General features: G+C 43.4%; 1 protein-coding gene across 1 annotated transcript in view; it reads left to right on the top strand.

The window, feature by feature from the left end:
- Positions 1 to 468: 468 nt before the first annotated feature.
- Positions 469 to 22,768, top strand: part of GPD1L (glycerol-3-phosphate dehydrogenase 1 like) — a gene marked incomplete at its 5' end in the record, with an annotated part of 64,079 nt that continues 41,779 nt past the window's right edge. Inside the window, 1 exon segment of the mRNA NM_001133203.1 lies at positions 469 to 653. Coding sequence (NP_001126675.1) covers positions 607 to 653 — 47 coding nt within the window.

The raw sequence follows: 22,768 nt of genomic DNA, 5'->3' as shown, positions 1-22,768 counted from the left end.
TGCCAGGCTGTGTCTTGTTTGTGCAAATGAAACAGAGGATGACAAGGCCGGGTGGGCATTTCGAGCTCTGACCCAAGTCTGGTCGGCTTGAGAGTCAACCTAGGAGCCTCTCTCGGCTCCAAATGGCAATGTGGCACCCCTTCCCGCGTAGGGAAAAAGGAGCGTGTAGGGGGCACCACGGCGAGCTGGTTGGGTCTGCTCCACCCACGAGGATGGAGTGCAGCCTCCACTGGGAACCAGGGCGCGAGTCGCTGCTCAGTGGCCCGGGCCTGCACGTGGCCCGGCGGGAGCTGTTGTCTAGGGCCGCGCAGCGACGGCGGGTGAGGACTACATGTCCCGACGTGCCTCGGGCAGGGTGGGGCGGTGCCGGAGCCGGGCCGGGAGGCCGGCCAGGGCCAGGCGTGCGCAGTGGTTCTTGGGAGTGGCAAAGCGGGTCCTGCCCGGCTGTCAGCTGTGGCCCCCGGCGCCGGGCGGGGGTGGCGGCGACCATTGGCGGAGAGGCAAACGGGGCGGGGCCGCCGCCGGCCGCTGCGGGCAAGGCTGAACAGGCGGAGGTGGGCAGCTGGCCAGGGAAGCACGGTGCAGGCGGCTACATTCGGCCTGGCCATGGCAGCGGCGCCCCTGAAAGTGTGCATCGTGGGCTCGGGGAACTGGTGAGCGGCGGCGAGTTGGAGGCCGGGGCTCCGCTTCCAGGAAGCGCCTCTCCCGGGCGGTGAGGGCTGCGCGCCCCATGCTGCGGCGTGGGCACCGGGCACTGCGCGCAGGGAGGCGGGGTGGGCGACCTCGTTGCTGGGCTGGGCACCGTGCGCCCGAGGAGGCCGCACCGGGGCACTCGCTCGGGAGGCGCTGGGCCCGCGTGCGTGCGGGGGACAGCGCGGAGAGAAGGCACCCCGCGCACGCGGGCACCTGTCTGCGCCCCCGTTACTGAGCGCACAGAAGCCACCTGCTTGCCACGCCTGGGTGTTTTGCACAATATCCTAAGGGCGTATTCCGTTCTCCACGGCGGATCTCCTGGGTCAAGGACTTGGAGGAGGCTCGAGCATTCTTACTGCAGTTTCGGTGTTGAGGAAACCGAGGCGGAGAGGGCTAAAGGGCTCTTGCTGCCCAGGTCACGGGCGGGGCATGCTCTGCCCTTCAAGGTGCCCGTCTCGCCCCCGCTTCTGATAGGTCCACTATCTTATTAGGCGCGTCGTATCAGGAAGAAAATCCAAGTTTCAACAGGCCGCTCTCCCTGAGGCGTTGAGAATTCTCCCTTGCCGAGATGTTTGCAAAGCATTGCGTCTCTTTGGGGCCTTATTTGACTTTAACATTTTATAGAGCACTTTAGAAATGTCAGTTCTTCTAGTACCCTTAATCAAACGTACACTGTGGGATTCTCTGGTGTGTTTGGGTGAATGTAGAGGTGGGGGTGTGAAGGGGGAAGGAAGCAAAGTGTAGCATCTGGTGTTTCCAAGCCTTTTTTCATTGCTGTACACTCTTTGCCACATTGGAGGGACTGGTGTACAATAGTTAAGAGTGATGATGTCCTTTCAGTGCTTCTGTTTACCGGTTTTTCTGTGGCGTGACAGGCATCAGAAGTGCTGCAGCAGTTGGTCCTAGGTAGTTGGTCTTAGTTTTACTCTTTCAAGACTTGGCCCAGAAAGTACTTATTGAAAGAAACCTTACCTGGTTCTTCACTTTTCCATCCCAGCAAGGCCAGTGGCCTCTCTCTGTGTCCCTATTGCTGGCCTGTATCATTGCATTATAAGGAGTTATTTGATTATCTGTCTCCAACTTTTGAGAATGGCATCTACCCTAATGCCTGGCATATGCTAAGTCAATACCAAGACTCTGTTGCCCAGGCTGGACTGCAGTGGTGCGATCTTGGCTCACTGCAACCTCTACCTCCTGGATTCAAGCGATTCTTGTGCCTCATCCACTTGAGTAGCTGGGATTACAGGTGTGAGCCACCGCTCCCTGCCTAAAAACTAATTTTTAAAACCATAATGATATTTGATTGAATAATACATTCACATTGTTTAACAACCAGGGCTGGGCGCAGTGGCTTATGCCTGTAATCCCAGCACTTTGGGAGGCTGAGGTGGGCCCAGGAGTTTGAGACTAGCCTGGGCAACATGGCAAAACCCCGCCTCTACAAAAAATAAAATATTAGTCTGGCATGGTGGCTCACGCTTGTAATCCCAGCACTTTGGGAGGCTGAGGCAGGCGGATCACGAGGTCAGGAGATCGAGACCACGGTGAAACCCCGTCTCTACTGAAAATACAAAAAATTAGCCGGGTGTGGTGGCAGGCGCCTGTAGTCCCAGCTACTTGGGATGCTAAGGCAGCAGAATCGCCTGAGCCTGGGAGGCAGAGGTTGCAGTGAGCCAAAATCAGATTGCACCATCGTACTCTAGTCTGTGTGAAGGGAGTGAAACCCTGTCTCAAAAGAACAAAACAAAACAAAAAATAAAAAACAAAAACCAAAGAGTACCAAAAACAGTGAAACATCACCCATCCACATTTATCCCCCCTGAATACCGCCTGGAGGAAAACCAGTGTTATGAATTACTTCTGTTGTTTCTGGAGGAATTCCATGCAAGTGAATGCTTACATATATTCCTTTCCCCCTCCACCCTACAAATACTAGGGTATTGCATACTTTTCTGTGAGCTTCATTTTTCAACCAACAACAGAATGTTCTACACAATATTTAATAGAGTTGGTACCTTGCTGCTGCAAAGCTTAATTTGGACTTTCAGCTTGGCTTTGCCAGTTTTTTTTTTTTATTTATTTTTATTTTTTTAGATGGAGTCTCACTCTGTTGCCCAGGCTGGAGTGCAGTGGCGCGATCTCTGCTCACTGCAAGCTCCGCTTCCCGGGTTCACGCCATTCTCCTGCCTCAGCCTCCTGAGTAGCTGGGACTACAGGCATCCGCCACCATGCCTGGCTAATTTTTTGTATTTTTAGTAGAGACGGGGTTTCACCGTGTTAGCCAGGATGGTCTCGATCTCCTGACCTCGTGATCTGCCTGCCTTGGCCTCCCAAAGTGCTGGGATTACAGGCATGAACCACCATGCCCAGCCGGCTTTACCAGTTTTAATCTCAAGGTCACTTGAGTGCAGTGTCAGCTCCCCTGTTGGCCATGCCATTTGAAAGGCACCCATTTAGCACATGTTTTTTTAACATTAGTTTTTTAGTCTGTAAAATTCCACAGATGACAGCCCCTTTTCCTAATTTGCAAGGTGCAGGACAAGTAGCACAGCTCTGCCATGCTGGAACTGGGCCTGGAGCAAGAGTAGTGAAGTGAGCCTCCTGCCCCCTCTGCTGGGATTTGGCTGCCTGCCCATGGCTTCTTCATTCTGGTGTACTTGACTGTTTCCTTGGCCCACTCCAGCCCAGGGAAATGGAGTAGAACTTGGCCAGTGATACTGAAGCAGAGCAATTGAGAAATGTGCTGATGGTTTGGGCTGGCTGCCTGGCTTCATTAATTATGGGATTAGACGGGAACAATTCTTGGCTTCTGTGCCACTGCCTTGGGTACAGAGTTACTCCAGTCCTAGAGAGAGGATCACGACCTCCCCAGAGGGATTCAGGAACTCATGAACTGAAAACAACATGGAGAAGCCCCAGAAGGGTGTTCAGCTCTAGTCAGTAGACATTTGAGTGTTGCCCGGTGAAGAGACTGTGGTCTGACCAGGGATGCAGACAAACTGGACACAGTCCCAGTCCTTAAACAACTTACCTTCAGGTCTGAGATCAGTGAGGACATGGAAATAAGACCGAAGGAAATGCCAAGTGGAATGGAGTAACTGCTCTGTTACACTTTAAATCGTGTTTTTGTTTGTTTGTTTGTTTTTTTCTTGAGACGGAGTCTCGCTCTGTCGCCCAGGCTAGAGTGTAGTGACGCAATCTCGGCTCACCGCAAGCTTCCCCTCCCAGGTTCATGCCATTCTCCTGCCTCAGCCTCCCAGGTAGCTGGGACTACAGGCGCCCACCACCACGCCCAGCTAATTTTTTGTATTTTTCAGTAGAGACGAGGTTTCACTGTGTTAGCCAGGATGGTCTCAATCTCCTGACCTCGTGATCTGCCTGCCTCAGCCTCCCAAAGTGCTGGGATTACAGGCGTAAGCCACTTCGCCTGGCCTAAATCGTGTTTCTAAAAGTGTGGTCCCAAGACCACTTGTGTCAGAATTACCACTGAAACTAGACTTGCTTAATCATATCCCCAGAGAATGAGATTTTTTTTTCTGAAGGAACTTTAGCCTTTTGCCAATTTTAATACAGATCACCAAGAGATAGACCTACTCTTCCAGATCTGGTTCTTACCTCAGGAATGTCTAGTTGCTTAAGCAATATTTATACTTGGAACTTTAGGGCAGCTTAGCCTGCTTGTGTAAATAAAGGTGTTTGTCACATTTGAGAACTCTCACATGGAGTGCCTCTCCCAAGTCAATTGTCATCAGTTGCAATACAGTTACCAGAATATTGAATCTAGCTGGCTTGCCAGGGAGCTTCAGCCAGGAACGTCCTGGGCGGGAAAGTAGACGTGTTGTGTAACATGCCCTTGTCCTGTCCTTTGGTGAAGCTCATTTTCTCTACATAGATCAGAGAAAGGAGGCTAGAGGAGGGGCCGTCATGCATCTAGCTGAGCCCTGCTGTGTTGCCCACTGCCGCAGGTGCAGGGAGGGACTTCCTAACCTGCATGACTTTTCCTGGCCCTGTGAATTTGATTTGGAAAAACAACAAAAGCTTCTCAGGTTCTTTCAAAGATGAAAGTTTCTTTTTTCTTTTTTTGTTTTTGTTGTTGTTGAGACAGAGTCAGCTCTGTTACCCAGGCTGGAGTGCAATGGCACCATCTTGGCTCACTGCAAACTCCATCTGCTGGGTTCTAGCGATTCTCATGCCTCAGCCTTCTGAGTAGCTGGGATTACAGGTGGGCACCACCATGCCCGGCTAAGTTTTATATTTTTAGTAGAGACAGCGTTTTGCCGTGTTGGCCAGGTTGGTCTTGAACTCCTGGCCTCAAGTAGTCTGCCCGCCTTGGCCTCCCAAAGTGCTGGGATTACAGGCATGAGCCACAGAGCCTGGCCCAAAGTTTCTTTCTTTAACCAGCACCTTGGGAAGATCACTCAGACACAGCGCAAAATAAAGTTCTAGAGTTAAAACCTCAGGGCTGTATTTACAGCCAAACCCTTGTGATAGGAAGCATATGTCCAGAAACACATCCTAAATCTCCTTTGGAGGCAGGGTAGTGCAGTGGTATAAGAAAGAGCTTGGGAATCTGACTGCCTAGGTTTCTGCCTGGTTCCCCCACTTGGCAGCTCTGAGGCCTTGGGAAAAGCTCTTCTCTCTAAGAATCATGTATTGATACCTGCTGTCTGGGATTATGGTTAGGATTAAATGAAATGATCTGGGGAGACTGCATGGTGACTAGCACTCAGTAAATGACAGTTGCTATTAGTATTATTAGTTTCATCATCCTTGATCGGACCTGTCATTAAGTCACAAAATGGACTGGTTTGGGGTTTGGCCAAGGGGTAGAGAGGCAGAGGACAGGAGAGAAGACAGGAGATGAGGAGAGAGGCTGATAGACAGCTGGAGGAGTATCCTTGGGAGTTGCCTATCTCTTGCCCTTGTTTTCACATCACCCCACAGCCTGACATTTTCTCTGATACTGAAGGTCAAGGAGAGCTTTGGCCCACTTTGCACTGATGACTGAAGCTGGACCTGCGACTCTGTCTTTTTTTTTTTTTTTTTGGTCTGCTGGAACTGGTTGGGTGCAGCATCCTGGCTGTTTGTCCGCCCTGGGCCTGGGCACCCTTTTGTCTGTGCTACTCAGTTTCTGTTGTGATTCTCGCCACACAAAGAGCTCAGAAACAATTTGAGTGACTATAAGTTAGCTCCTTTATGGTCAGAAATAATCCTTCGCTGAGGATAGGCGCACGGACACACTTCTGCCTTGGAAGTTGGAGTGAGAGTTGATAGGATGGACTGGAGATGAACTGGGAAGAGACTTAGAGTTCCCTCGTCGGCTAAGGTGAGAAAGTTTGTACAGCTTTTTAAAAAGTAATAATTAATCACCTGTTTCCTTCATCTCCTCCACCTGTTCGGTATACAAATCATGAGTGTGGCTGGGTGCAGTGGCTCATGCCTATAACCTCAATACTTTGGGAGGCTGAGGTGGAAGAATCACTTGAGCCCCACAATTTGAGTCCAGCCTGAGAAACATAGCAAGACCCTGTCTCTAAATTTAAAAAAATAATAAATAAAATATAAATAAAAATCATGGCCGGGTGCAGGGGCTCATACCTGTAATCCCAACACTTTGGGAGGCTGAGGTAGGTGGATTGGTTGAGCCTAGGAGTTCAAGACCAGCCTAGACAAATTAGTGAGACCCTGTCTCTACAAAAAAAATATAAAAATTAGCTGGGCATGATGGCATGCGCCTGTAGTCCCACCCACTTGGGAGGCTAAGGCAGGAGAATCACTTGAGCCCAGGAGGCAAAGGTTGCAATGAGCCAAGATGGCACCATTGCACTCCAGCCTGGGTGACAGGAGGGAAACCTATCTCAAAAAATATATATATAATATAATAATGACTACTATTCTAGGAATGAGTCGAGAGCTCCCAGTGTCTTACCTTAACCTTTCATTTCTTAACCTTTACCTCTTGCTTCATTCTTCCATTCCATCTCCTTCTCTTCCTTAAGAGGCATAAATATAATAATTGATCATTTTCTGTGTGTCATGTACATGATGTTATTTTGTTTAAACATGTAACAGGCCTGTAGGGTACTATTATTATAACCCTATGTTAGATGACATAACTAAGATTTAGAGAAAACTTGCTTAGGTCAACAGTTATTAGGTGGACTTGAAACCCAGATCCTTTTAACCCCAAAGACCATGTTTCTGTAAATTCTTACCATTTTCAGTGTGAAGCATACTTTTACATGAGGATAAATATCATTTTCATAAAAATGTTGAGTATCCTCCCAACAAAATCCAATTTTATATTCCCCTTCTGAGAAATAAAATGGAAGCAAGGCCTTAAAAATCATCTCATTCAGTTTCCCACCAATGTAGTCATCCCTTCTCCTGTAGATATGACAGATGATTATAGTTTACTGTTTTCAAGGCAATTGATCTTAAAATTAATTAGGAGATTAATTGTTGAAAAAATCTTATCTTTTTTTTCTTCTTTGTATGTGAAGAAAAATCTTAGGAAAATCTAAGCTAAAAATCTATCACCTCTAACTTTTACCTGTTAATCCCAGAGCAACACCTGGGTGAGCCTACTCTTCTCTAAGTCATGTCCCTTTGGACAGAAAAGTCACATATCTCCTAAATCTTGTCTCTGGCAGGCCAAGTAGCATCCCCAAGTCTCTCAGTGGTTGCACTGAGGATCCCAGTAGTTTCTGGGATCCTCACCATCTGTGTCACCATTCTCCTTTCCCTTTCCTCCTCCCCAGCTTGGTGATGTCAGGAACTTAAGCTCACTGTGCCAGAAGTGTCCTGGGCTCCCATAAGGTTATACTGGTGACACTTTGTAGTTATTCTGCTTTGAGTCTCAGTCTCTTCCACAATTGGAAGAGGAGAACTGAATCAGTCATCTCTCACTGCCTAACAGTCTACCCCCAAACTTAGTGGCTTCAGACAGCAATCATTTATTAGCTCATGATTCTGGGGTTTAACAATTTGGGCTGACTAACCTGGCAGATTTTCTGCTGATCAAGCCTGGGCTCACTCATATGGCTATGGTTGGCTGGTGAGTTGGTTGGACACTCTCACCCACCTTTTTTTTGTTGTTATTTTTTGAGAGTCTCACTCTGTCACCCAGGCTGGAGTACAGTGGCATGATCACAATGCATTGCAGCCTCAACCTCCCAGGCTCAAGCAATCCTCCCACCTTAACCTCCCGAGTAGCTGGGACTAGAGGCACACACCACCATGCCTGGCTAATCTTCAGATTTCATCATAGAGTGGGGTCTCACTATGTTGCCCAGGCTGATTTTGAACACCTGGGCTCAGGTGATCCTCCTGCCTTGGCCTCCCAAAGTACTGGGATTACAGGCATGGGCCACCACACCCAGCCTGGCTGGGACTCTTGGTCCTAGATGACTCCTTCATGTCTGGCAGTGGTCAGGCTTCAGCCAGCGTGACAGGGGTGACCAGCCCACATGTCTCTCATCCTTCAGCAGGCTAGCTTAGGCTTCTCCATGTGGTGGCTGGGTTCTAACAAGAGTAAGAGAAGGCAAACCTTCATGAACTTAATAGGCACTTTTCAAGCTGTAGCACGAATTGGGCCAGATGCTTTTCTAGTCCATGTGTTCAGGAGAGTCATAGTTTCCTAAATCTGCAGCTTTAAATTTTTTGACTTGCAACTAACTGACATACAATTTTATATTATGATGGAGGATACTTCATATCCAACCAGAAACAAATGTTTCACAGTAACAAATGTTACTGTGGGTGATTAACTGTGATCTTTTCTGCTTGTATTTATTTTGTACCTGCATAACCTTCAGTTTGAGAAACACTGTCCTAGATAGTAAAACAGTTTCTCATTCTTATTGTTTCCGGAACTGGTTCCTTCCAGTGGGTTCTTGGTCTCACTGACTTTGAGAATGAAGCCGCGGACCCTCACGGTGAGTGTTACAGTTCTTAAAGATGGTGTGTCCAGAGTTTGTTCCTTCAGATGTTCAGATGTGTTTGGAGTTTCTTCCTTCCGGTGGGTTCGTGGTCTCGCTGACTTCAAGAGTGAAGCCACAGACCTTCACCGTGAGTGTTACAGCTCTTAAAGGTGGTTCGTCCAGAGTTGTTTGTACCTCCCGGTGGGTTTGTGGTCTCGCTTACTTCAGGAGTGAAGCCGCAGACCTCTGCAGTGAGTGTTACAGCTCATAAAGGTAGTACAGACCCAAAGAGTGAGAAGCAGCAAGATTTATCGTGAAGAGCGAAAGAATAAAGCATCCACAGAGTGGAAGGGGACCTGAGCAGGTTGCCACCGCTGGCTGGGGTGGCCAACTTCTATTCCTTTATTTGGCCCCGCCCACATCCTGCTGATTGGTCCATTTTACAGAGCACTGATTGGTCCATTTTACAGAGTGCTGATTGATCCGTTTTATAGAGTGCTGATTGGTGCATTTACAATCCTTTAGCTAGACACAGAGTGCTGATTGGTGTGTTTTTACAGAGTGCTGATTGGTGCATTTACAATCCTTTAGCTAGACACAGAGTGCTGATTGGTGCGTTTACAATCCTTTAGCTAGACACAGAGCGCTGATTGGTGCGTTTTTCCAGAGTACTGATTGGTGCGTTTACAATCCTTTAGCTAGACACAGAGCACTGATTGGTGCATTTTTACAGAGTGCTGATTGGTGCGTTTATAATACTTTAGCTAGGCAGAAAAGTTCTCCAAGTCCCCACTCGACCCAGGAAGTCCAGCTGGCTTCACCTCTCATTATCATTACAGCCAGAATCACATGTATTTCCTAAGAAAACTATATCCTCATCATTTGGATTTTCTCTACCTGGTTTTTCCAGTGCTGAAGAAGGGAAGTGGTTTTCATGGGTTATAGGCAAAAAAAGAACCAAAGGATTTGTGTTTCTCCAGTCCTGGAGGAGGAGGAGAACGCTAACCTAATAGCCCTAACACTGGCTATCTGGACAGAAATATCCCCAAGATGAAATTAGTAATTCATGTAGCTACCTCAGCTTGATGGAAATGTCTTCAAGCATCTAAACCCTTTTTGTGTACGTTGAACTTTTTTTTTTTTGAGACGGAGTCTCGCTCTGTTGCACAGGCTGGAGTGCAGTGGCATGATCTTGGCTCACTGCAACACCCACCTCCTGGGTTCAAGCAATTCTCCTGCCTCAGCCTCCAAGTAGCTGGGACTACAGGCACGTGCCACCATGCAGGCTAATTTTTTTGTATTTTTAGTAGAGACGGGGTTTCACTGTGTTAGCCAGGATGGTCTCGATCTCCTGACCTCGTGATGCACCCGCCTCGGCCTCTCAAAGTGCTGGGATTACAGGTGTGAGCCACTGCGCCCAGCCAGGTTGAACCTTTTAAGTTGGGTTTCTTGAGTGGATCCACCCAGTGATAGGAAGTGCCTTTTGTAGACTCTACTCCATGGTTCTCCATTGTGTGGGTTGTCTGTTGAAATTCTGCATGTGCAAACACTTTGACAACTGTAATATGTTATATAAATGTTAGAAATGATTATGGATAAATTTGCATTATCACATATAATTAAGTGACCATGCATTCACATTTGTCTTCGACTGTGGTTTATACTTGTCCCAGTCTAATTTCAGAGCATTCTCAAAAGGATCTTGTTTTAAACAATAAATCTTATGGTAACCTGCTTAAAATGAACTCTTGTGAGTTTGAGTAACATGATTCTGATCCTCACAACCAGGACCAGCAATGATGGCAGATAGAATTCATCTCTAGCGCTAACTCTAGTTGATTAATGGTGGCTGCAGAGAGTTTTGTGTTGAGAAGGATTCTGCGGAAGAGAGTAGCTTTGCCAGGAAAGGGTGCTGTGACCTACAATAGCAAGCTGGGGTGGGGATTGGGGTGGGGACTGACAGCATCTAGCTTGGACTGATTTACTACTACCAATTTTACTACTACTCTTATTTAAATTTACTACTACTTGGACTAGTTACTTCTACCAAAGGAGAACCCATCTGTGAGGCCTTGACTGACACAGCCAGCTCATGCTCAGCTTTGGCCCACCGCTGCACAAATGTTAGATTCAGTAGTAAGGACTATCCTGGTTAACCACTTAAGCACTTTATGTGTTATCTCAGTTAATCCTCACAGTATGAGGTACTGTATTGTCATCATCCTTATTTTATAATAAGTCTGAGCTTACAGAAGTTATGTAATGTGTTCTAAGTTACACAGATACTATGCAGTAGAGTGGTTGAAGTTCTCTGCCTTCCTGCCCACTTGAAATGTGGCTATTGGGACTACATTTAAATGTTAACTAATTAAAATGTAAATACTATGTGTAGCTACATATGCAGTGGAGCTCTACATACTTATTTTCTCCTTGCTTTTTCATGTAACTGTGTCTTGAAGCCCTTTCCATATCTATACATAAAGAACATCTTCATTCTTTTTTATATTTGTATAATATTCCTGAGTATAGGTACGCTTTTGTTTAATCAGTTTCCTCTTGATGGATATTCTAAGAGTTCTGCAGTGAATAGCCTTATACTGAACCATCTGCATATATGTTGGTGGAAGCCAGAACAATACATGAGAAATAATTTAGTCATGATTTCTTATTTCATTTTTCACTTTGTAATAAGCAAGTATGAGGAAGGTGGAGAGTAACATTCCAGCTGTAGAGGGCCTAGAAACATAAGCAGAAAAGAGATTTGTTTGTTCTGGATTACCTAGCATGTCCGATGTAGAGCTCAGGTTTGAAAGCTGAGATTTTGCATTGTTGAGACTCTGGTGGATGTTTGCAAATGGTTTTCAGTAATTCTCATTATCCAGGAATGAGGGCAGGGGTTGTAGTCTTTCAGTTGTTATGTCAACAGAGACCAAGTGCCAGGTGGCTGTTAGAATTTGCACTGCATGGTTCTTTCCATTATCAATAGATGGGCCTGCAGAATGTATTTATCTAAAAAGTTTGTGCTAGGATGTAGAATATGCTTGTTTGAAGCACCATGGACACTTTGGTTCTCTGCCATCCTTGCTTAAGACTGGTGGTCCTTAAAGGCAATTTGAGACTGTGACTTAGACATTCTCCAGGACCCTGTGTGTTGTTCTTCTGAGTGGGCAGGTAGATTCTCCTGCTACCTATGTCTTTGATTCTGATCTGAATTAATCACTGACCATTCCTCCATTCACTCAGATGAACATTGTTCCCATGGTGTATGGGGTTGATAACATGGCTGACCAGGTCATGGATAGCCATTTTTGAACAGGCTGATAGAGGTGTGGTCCATCCCAAACTGCTCCTACTTGGCTGCTCTGAAAATATATTGAAATAAGTATCGACTAAAATGAGACTTAGGGGGCATCTGTGGATTTCAGTTAAACCTCCATAGTTTCTATTTTCTGGTTGGCTAACAGGCCTTGGGACTTGCTGAAACTTGTCTGCTTTGGATTTGGGGTCTGTTAAAATATCTAAATGGGAATGATTTAAAATCAGAATAAAAAAATAAACTAATACATGCCTGTTTGGGAAAATTTGGAAAAGATAGGCAAGTATGAAGAACACAATAACATTTGCTTGTAAACTTACCAACAAGAAAGGATGTATTCATGCAACGAATGTTTGTTGTGCATCTACTATATCAACACTTCGATGTGCATGTGAATCGCTTGGGGATTGTGTTACAGAGCAGATTCTGATTCAGCAGGTCTGGGGTAGGGCCTGAGGTTCAGCATTTCTAACACGCTCTCAGGGATATATTCACTGCTGGTCCACAAACTATACTTTTAATAGGATCTGACCATAGGCTGGGTCTTATGCTTGTTCTTGTGTGTTTTCTTGCCATCCTTTTTAAGTGTGTGTGTTTTTTTAATTGTGACAAAATACACATAACATAAAATTTACCACCTTAACCATTTTTAAGCATACGGTTTAGTAGGGTTAAGAATGTTCACATTGTTTGTGTTGAAAACAATGAAAATATTGAAAAGAATTAAATCTCCAGAATTCTTTTCATCTTGCAAATCTGAAACTCTATATTCATTAAACGACAGTTCCTCAATCCACTCTTTCCCCAGTCCCTGGAAACCATGCTTCTACTTTCTGTCTCTATGAATTTGACTACTCTAAGTACCTCATATAAGTAGAATTATACATTATTTATCCTTCTGTGTCTGGCTTATTTCAATTAGCATAATGTCTTCAGGGTTCATCCATGTTGTAACATGTGTCAGAATTTCCTTTTTAAGGCTGGGTAATATCCCATTGCATGTATAGACCACCTTTTGCTTATCCGTACATCAGTTGATGGACACTTGGGTTGCTTCCACCTTTTGGCAATTGTGAATAGTGCTGCTGTGAACATGGGTGTATGTATAGACCACCTTTTGCTTATCCGTACATCAGTTGACGGACACTTGGGTTGCTTCCACCTTCTGGCAATTGTGAATAGTGTTGCTATGAACATGGGTGTACAAATACCTCTTTGAGACCCTGCTTTCAATTCTTTGGGGTATATACCCAGAAACAGAATTGCTTGATCATATGTTAGTTCTATTTTTAATTCTTTGAGGAACTGCCATTTGGTTTTCCACAGTGGCTGCAGTATTTTACAATTTTACCAACAATATACAAGGGTCCTGATTTCTCTGCATCCTTACCAACGCTTATTATCTTCTGTGTTTTTGATAGTAGCCATCTAAGTGGATCTGAGGTGGTATTATTTATTAATTGCACACTTGCAATCATATGGTATGTACAATTTTACATCCTTTTTGTTAAATGTAACATTCTATCATAAGCATTTTCCTCTGCAGTTTGAATTTTGATAGAAAGCCTTTTCAGTCTCCTTCCTCTTTGAAGTGAAGTTGTTCATATTGATCTTTTTTCCTTTGTGGTTTCTTTCTTTGATTTTAAGCTTAGAAAGCTTCCCTATGTAGAGATCAAATAACATTCACCAAGTTGAATCTATTTTTTAAATACTTCATTTTTAACATTTGCATCTAATACCCTGGCATTTGGTTGTTCTTTAAAAGCCCTTTGACTGCAAAGAATTACGCAAAATGTTAATAGTGGTTCTCCCTGGGTGGTGAGATTATTCATAATTATTTTTTCATGTATTGCTTTTATGAGTGAAAAAGTACATGTTATTTAAACCACAAAGGACCACCCTCTTGCCCATGGAACCAGCCTGGGTCAGCTCTGGAAGAGATGGGGGCATGGAATGTGGAGAATCTAGCTGATGGCAAAGTCTTCCTGGACCTCCGCTTCCTCCATAGTAAAAAGAAGGACGGACTGTAGGGTCCTTTCTGGCCTCAAAGAAATTCATCAGGTTTTTAGGCCCAACTTGATAGTGTCAACCTAAAATAATCAAAAAGGTCAGAATCTAGTTTAAAGAGAGTTTAATTAAGTGCGAAGGTTAAAAGTGAGCCTGCCGGCCAGACACAGTGGTTCACAACTATAATCCCAGCACTTTGGGAGGCCGAGGCAGGCGGATCACGAGGTCAAGAGATTGAGACCATGCCAGCCAACACGGTGAAACCCTGTCTCTACTAAAAGTACAAAAATTAGTTGGGTGTGGTGGCACGTGCCTGTAGTCCCAGCTACTGGGGAGCCTGAGGCAGGAGAATCGCTTGAACCCAGGAGGCGGAGGTTGCAGTGAGTCAAGATCGCACCACTGTACTCCAGCCTGGCAACAGAGTGAGACTCTGTCTCAAAAAAAAACAAAAAACAAACAAACAAAAAAACAAGTGAGCCTGCCCAGAAAGAACATATTCCAAGAAATTTGAGAATGTTCATATAGAAAAAGTTCAGGGACGTTTAACAGGATTTCAGCATGTTTCTATGTAAGGCTTAATGCATAGTTAGAATGATCTGATTAGTCAAGGTGGTCTTTTTGAGTGGTGGGGGAGGTATATTTAACATTCCACACTGCAGATGTAACCATCATTGGGTCTTGGACTGACACTATCTGGTGCGAGTTAGGTACAGGACAATGAAGGAGGCAGTTAATGTACAACAAACATCAGCAATTAGAAGCGGGAAGATCTGGTCTCTCCTAGTCATTTACAATGAGGAAGTCAAGAACAGTGGGGAAGAGAGTGAAGCAGAATTGCAAGCATGCAAGTTATACATAACCCAGTCTCCAAGGCCTAACTTCCCCCTTGGCATAATAAATTTAGAGGGTTCTGAAATTTTTATTTTTATTTAAAAACAGGCGTCCATTCCTTGGCTGAAGTAGTACCTCCCCAGCCTAATTAAATACTACACGTTTTTAGAGAGAAAGGGGTGAGAAGGCTGTGGACAGACTGAATGGCAAAGGGTTAGCTGGGGGTGGAGGCGGGGAGGGCATTGCCAAGCTGGGGGTTAGGACCTCCTGCAGGTGGGTGTCCATCCAGCTGGGACTCAGGGCCGTAGAGCAGAAGGGTTAAAAGGGATACTGTGGGTAAGGTATTTGAAACAGTGCCTGACACCTGGTATGCACCAAATTAGTGCTGTTTTTGCCCACCCTGTCCCTTCCTTGCCTCTTGCCCCTGCCACGCCATTTTCTCCACCTTCCCTCCCTCCTCTTTTTCTCCTCCCTTAGTCTCCCTGATCCTCTCCATTTCTCTTGCACTGTCTCCTCTTCTGTCCTTCCCTTAACCTGTCTCCTCTTCCTTCTTTTCTCTCCTCCCTGGATGTGTTGGTTCTAGATAAAATCTGTGCCTATTGTTGGCCATGCCACCTGCTATGAGTGAGCTTTGCCCCAGGGGCCTTACTGCTGCCGGGAAGGTACCCAGTCTCCTCCCCAGGTAAGGCCCACTAAGCCTCGGAGCTCCGCCCTGGCTAGGCTTTCTTTATATATATATTTCTCTCTATATATATATTTCTATATATAATATATATATTTCTATATATATTATATATATTTCTATGTATATTATATATTTCTATATATTATATATATTTATATATATATTTCTATATATTATATATATTTATATATATATTTCTATATATTATATATAGAATTATATATATATTTATATATTTATATATTATATATAATTTCTATATATAATATATTTCTATATATAATATATATTTCTATATATATTATATATTTCTATATATATTATATATTTCTATATATAATATATTTCTATATATATTATATATTTCTATATATAATATATTTCTATATATTATATATTTCTATATATTATATATTTCTATATATTATTTCTATATATAATATATTTCTATATATAATATATATTTCTATATATAATATATTTCTATATATTATATATTTCTATATATAATATATTTCTATATATTATATATTTCTATATATAATATATTTCTATATATTATATATTTCTATATATAATATATTTCTATATATTATATATTTCTATATATAATATATATCTATATATAATATATATCTATATATTATATATTTCTATATATAATATATATCTATATATTATATATTTCTATATATAATATATATCTCTATATTATATATTTCTATATATAATATATATCTATATATTATATATTTCTATATATAATATATATCTATATATTATATATTTCTATATATAATATATATCTATATATTATATATTTCTATATATAATATATCTATATATTATATATTTCTATATATAATATATCTATATATTATATATTTCTATATATAATATATCTATATATTATATATTTCTATATATATAATATATCTATATATTATATATTTCTATATATAATATATATTTCTATATATTATATATTTCTATATATAATATATATTTCTATATATTATATATTTGTATATATAATATATGTTTCTATATATAATATATTTGTATATATAATATATGTTTCTATATATAATATATTTCTGTATATATTATATATTTCTATACATATAATATATATTTCTATATATAATATATTTCTGTATATATTATATATTTCTATATATAATATATATTTCTATATCTATTATATGTATTTCTATATAATATATTTCTATATATATTATATATTTCCATATATACTATATATTTCTATATATATATATAAAATATATATTTTTTTTTAGGCAGAGTTTTGCTCTGTTGCCGAGGCTGGAGTGCAGTGGCGTGATTTCAGCTCATCGCAACCTCCGCCTCCCAGTTTCGAGTGATTCTCTGGCCTTAGCCTCCTGAGTAGCTGGGATTATAGGCACGCGCCACCACGCCCAGCTAATTTTTGTATTTTTAGTAGAGACGGTGTTTCACCATGTTGGTCAGGCTGGTCTTGAACTCCTGACCTCGTAATCTTCCCACCTTGGCCTCCCAAAGTGCTGGGATTACAGGCGTGAGCCACCATGCCTGGCAGTACAGTTACATTTTTTTCTGTGCTTGTTGAAACAACATCAATCTCTGTTTACCAGTCTCCAAGCTCCATGAGGATGGGGACTTTTCTGCGTTTATTCCCTTGTATCCCTTGCACCCAGCATGGTATCTGAAATTAATGGGTGCTCAATAAATATTTTCAATAAAAGATTCTACACTACAATAGGGCAAATATGAATTAGCAACAAGTGCAGGCTTTGGAGACACTCAGATCTGGGTTTGAATTGCTAACTACAGATGGACAGCATGACTTAGGTAATTCATTCATGCTCTTTGGGCCTCAATTTCATCATCTGTAAAATGGGGATAATGTGCACCTCTCTTGTGGGCTGTAGTAAAGATTAAATGAAATCTTATATGAAGTACCCATCTGCTCAAGTTCCTTTTAAATTTTATTTGCATAGCATTACAGGATTTGTGAAATAGTGTATATTTTAAGGCCTAAGACTTAAGACAATTCATTATTTCATGGGTAATAGAATTTTATACATCTATGTAAAGACCCAGGACTGGCCATCAGCAGACCTGAGTCCTCCAAGTTCTGCCTTAGCTAGTTATTGACCTTTGCTCCAGGGGCCTTCCTTCTGCCTGGAAGGCTCCCCAACCTCCTCCCCAGGTAAGACCCACCTGGAGGCCATACCTGGTTGTAGGATGCAAGGTGAACATGACTGAGTCTCATGCATCTTAATCTGCAAGATGAAGAGTTTGGGTAGGATTAAATGCATCAGGCAGGCAGCACTCTTATGGCTTTGGCTCTATCTGCTTCATAGCTATAGTATTATTTGATTGCTATTCTTTCTTTAAAAGTTTATTTTTATTCATTTATTTTTTGGAGACAGGGTTGTGTGCCATTACCCAGGCTGGAGTGCGGTGGTATGATCATGGCTCACTGCAGCCTTGACCTCCTGGGCTCAACTGATCCTCTCGCTTCAGCCTCCCGAACAGCTAGGACTACAGGTGCAGCCACCATGCCCAGCTAATTTTTTATATTTTGTAGAGACAGGATCTCACTATGTTGCCCAAGCTGTCTCAAACTCCTGGGCTCAAGAAATCCTCCCTCCTTAGCCTCCCAGTGTGCTGAGATTCCAGGTGAAAGCCACTGTGTCCAGCCTAAATGTTTACTTTAAAAGACAACTTCATACCACTATAGTAAATATCACAAGTAGAAGGTAACAACAACAAAACCCATTATAATGAAAACAAGACAGTGTTATAAAATTCTTGCGAGATATTACTACCTGCCAAGGCTCAGAGTCTGAGGCCTCTTCAGACTTTGTGAAGAAGGGAAATTAGCATATGCTGGAGAGATGGTAACCACTTAACGGCACTGCAGCGAGACATTCTGCATTCGCTCAGGACCATGAGAGTTGAAAAGGGCACGAGTGATTCAGTGTCATTTGGTTTCGTGTGTATCCCTAGTACCCATTTCTCACTTTGGGAAGCACTGGATTCGATCATAGACCTGGAAGGAACCTTAAAGATTACCTGACCCCCGCATCATTTTGTAGATGGATGAGCTGAGCCTGATGTGGAGGTGGCTGCTCATGCCCTTGACCCAGCCATATGAAGACCTGTGCCCTCGATTCTCAAAATGCAGGAGTTGAAAGACAGACAGACAGATAGATAGATAGATATGCAGGAGTTGAAAAATAGGCAGGCAGGTAGATAGACAGAGAGATAGATATGCAGGAATTGAAAGATTAGATAGATAGATAGATAGATAGATAGATAGACAGATAGATAAGACCTGTGCCTGACTATGCTTGTGTAGTGTTACAGAAAGCAGCTGAGACATGGAGAGTGCCAGCAGTGTGGCCGTGGGACCCCAACTATGACCTGTTCACATGCAAACCACCTTTGTGGACTGTAGTCAGTACTTTTATTTTAAGCTCAGCTCTAATATACCTATGTACATTTTTGGACTGGCCTTCTGTTGGCCAGTCACATTTCTTTCTTTCTTTCTTTCTTTTTTTTTTTCAGACAGAGTCTTCCTCTGTAGCCCAAGCTGGAGTACAGTGGCGTGATCTCGGCTCACTGCAACCTCCACCTCCCGAGTTCAAGCGATTCTCCTGCCTCAGCCTCTTGAGTAGCTGGGACTACAGGTGCACGCCACCATGCTCAGCTAATTTTTTGTATTTTTAGTAGAGACAGCGTTTCACCGTATTGGCCAGGATGGTCTGAATCTTCTGACCTTGTGATCCGCCCGCCTCGGCCTCCCAAAGTGCTGGGATTACAGGTGTGAGCCACCACCCCCGGCCCATTTCTTTAGAACAGGGTATGTCACTTATAAGTAGACTCTGGTCCCTTCAAAACCCTCTGGCTCCACCAAAACACTTTCCTTGCTCTATTTCATCCACAAGAAAAATGAAACTGCTCTTTCACATTGGTCAGAATAGGTAACACTTGGGACAAATGCATCTCATACCATTCCAGAGGCACAAAGGAGTTTTGGGTGCAGGTTATACTTTTTGATTTTTTATAAACCATACAAATAAAAGTGGACAACAGAGAAAATATTCAGTTCAACATGGAGATTGGGCTGGGTGCAGTGGCTCATGCCTATAATCCTAGCACTTTGGGAGGCTAAAGTGGGAGGATCGTTTGAGCCCAGGAGTTCAAGACTAGCCTGGGCAGCATAGAGAGATTTCATCTCTACAAAAATTTTTTTTAAAAATTAGCTGGGCATGGTGGCACACATGTAGTCCAGCTACTCGAGAGGCCAGGGATGATTCCCTTGAGCCTGGGAGGTCAAGGCTACAGTGAGCCATGATTGCACCACTGCACTCCAGCCTGGAGGACAGAGCAAGACATTGTCTCAAACAAACAGAGAGAGTATACCAAAGGGGGTTAAAACAAAATGAAATATAGAGTTTTAAGTCCTGGTCCTCCTCCTCCATGCCCTGCCTCCCCGCCACCCTTGCCAAAAAAATTATTGTATAAATTATATATAGAGAACAAAACTAGGCCTTAAGGTACTAGGATCATTTCGTTCCTCTCCATATGTGAATTTAATTCCACAGTCCTTCCTTCAACACTGAACACTACCCCAGCCCCCAATCCCTCCCACCACATTGCCAATCCCTGGGTGGCAAATCCAACAGCTTGGCCAACAATTACTTGGAGTGGCCTCTAGTTGTGTCAAAGATGCTGTATTTATGCATCGTCAGCTTTTGCTGCAACACAGCCCACTCTCCCCTAACTCAGCTGCTTAAAATAACAAGAATTTATGATTACTTATGAGTTATGGATCAGCTGGTCGGGCTCACTCATGTGTCTGCAGTTAGCTGAGTATTTGGGTGGAAAGCACTGCTGTGTCTGCTCTTCCCAGCCCTGATTTGTGAAGCCTTTTTTGCTTCTCAGCAGGGGTTTGGTCTTCCTGAGCACCATTCTCGTGTCTTCTCCCTGCACCCTGGGTCTGGCTGTCCATTATGGTTCTCTCAATAGAAGGTTGAGCCTGGGAGACTTGTCATGGATCAGCATGTATTGCAGTTGGGTCCTTTGTATTGAAGTCCACTGCAGTTTACCCTTCTAACCACATCTGCTTCCACTTTCCTCCACCTCTTACCACACACAGCATCATGAATGCCTTTTAGCTATTTCTCTCTCTGAGCGGGTGGTAAGCTTTTGAGAGCAAAGAACACATTGCCTTTCCCCTGCTGTATTACCACCATCTGGCCCAATGCATTACGCATAGTAGGTGCTCAGTAAATATTTGATGACTGTGATAAATGAGTGAATGAATGAAATTATTGATGAAACCAGGAATGAGATAGAATGAGGTCTTGATGATCCCCCAAGAGTAAAATAACTGGAATTCCCCGTATTAATTTTTTTATCCTGTCACCTTAAGCCCCATTGAATCCCAAAGGACATACAGACATGGTCTGGAGGGCCTAGTTCTTAATGGTACCAATGTTTGTTTAAATTTTCCTAACTCTAGCCAGGTGTGGTGGCACGTGCCTGTAGTCCCAGCCACTCAGGAGGCTGAGTTGGAAGGATCACCTCAGCCCAGGAGGTCGAGGCTGCAGTGAGTTGTGATTGCGCCACTGCACTCCAGCCTGGGTGACAGAGTGAGATCCTGTATCAATAAATTAAGTAAGTAAATAAATAAATAAATAAATATTCCCAACTCATTGCAGCAGGTACTACAGGTTTGCCTCTGGTTGCAAATGTTTGGCTTCCCCAAGAGGTAGCTGTAAAGGGGAAAGCAAGTGTATTCCAGTAAGATCATGGGGAGGGATTCCTGGTTCCGATTTATTTTTCCACTTGGTTTACTAGACTTAGATTTCTGGTGTCTCATAGCCCCTCATCAGTTGATGCTTAGTCCCCCAGAACCACACTTGTTCTCTATGACCTTGTGAAAGTTACTTGATGCCAGGGAACACTGTGAACCACAGCCTTTATCTCCCTGTGAGTACGTGAGCAGCTGTTTCCAAGATTAGAATAAAGGTGGTAGTGATGGTGGGAGATTCCTGGCCTCCTTTCTACAAAGTGTCAGTAGGAGAATTGGATTAATGGGGATTTTTCTAATAACGTGTCCTGCTGGCATAGAATAAGAATTTCACAGGTACAGCTGCATAGCCTTGATATCTACAGCTATTCTTTTGTGAGGGAGGAGGGCATCGGAATTCTAATCATTGTGCAGAGCAGTGGCTCTCAGCCCTGGCTGCACATCAAGTCATCAGGGAGCTTTAAAAAGTACAGATGCCTGATCCCACCGCAGAAGTGCCAGTTCCATTGGCCTGAGATGTGATCTGGGACTCAGGACTTTTAAACCTCCCAGGTAACTCTGTGTGCAGCCAAAGTTGAGAAACACAGGTTCAGTTTATCCGTTCTATGTCAGGAAAGGGACAATAATTATAATCTGTTAGAATTATTTGAATTTTTGTGGTTGTTAAAGCATATAGGTTTATATGCTGGGATGTATTATCATTGGGTTAGAATAACAGATTCATCCAGGGATGAAAATAAATGTCTCCAACATGTTCTGCATCCACTTGGCTGCCCCCGCCTTTTGTTATCACCCCCTACTCCATCTCATCAAGTTGTCTTGAGAATAATTGTGAGAAAAAGTAGCAACTGCCCTAACACATGAATTTGCAAGATGCTCTTTACTGCATTCTCTCATTTGCTCCTCACACCAGGAAAGTCATCTAAGAAACAAACTGTTTCTCAGTTGAAAGTCCAGAGGGAAAACCTGACAGGCTCAGCTAGGATCAAGTGCCCACCATGGCCCCATCAGCAGCTTCTGTGAGATGGACACAGGTGCCTGGTCCGACCTCCTCTGCTGCAGCAACCACGTGCAGACCCACACTGCTGTCGGGAGGACAGATGTTAACAAATCAGGGTCATTCTTGTCCCCTGCAGGAAAGCCTATGGGAGACTGAGCCGTCACTAGAACATGTTTGCTAAATAGAGATGCAGAGAAAAGGGAGCTTGGGGGCCAGAGGCCGGCTTGGTTGCAGGGAGGAGGGAGTGCAAAGTACTCAGCAACTGGGCCCTGTGCTCTCCCTTTGCTCCTCTTCTGGAATCCACTCAGGTTCTTGTCTTTCCTTTGTGATTCTGCCTTGCACCTGTTGCAGTTCATCAAGACACAGTTTATTTTACCGTAGGTACATCTCAATATCCTTTGAAGACCCTCTAGGGTCATTTTCATGCTTTGGGGTGGATTTCTCTTCTGCCTGTGACGTTGTCTTCCAAGATAGGTTGATTCTTACT

This window comes from Pongo abelii, chromosome 2 (assembly GCF_028885655.2).
Source record: "Pongo abelii isolate AG06213 chromosome 2, NHGRI_mPonAbe1-v2.0_pri, whole genome shotgun sequence".
NCBI lineage: Eukaryota > Metazoa > Chordata > Mammalia > Primates > Hominidae > Pongo > Pongo abelii.
This window is presented reverse-complemented; position numbering and strand designations above follow the sequence as displayed.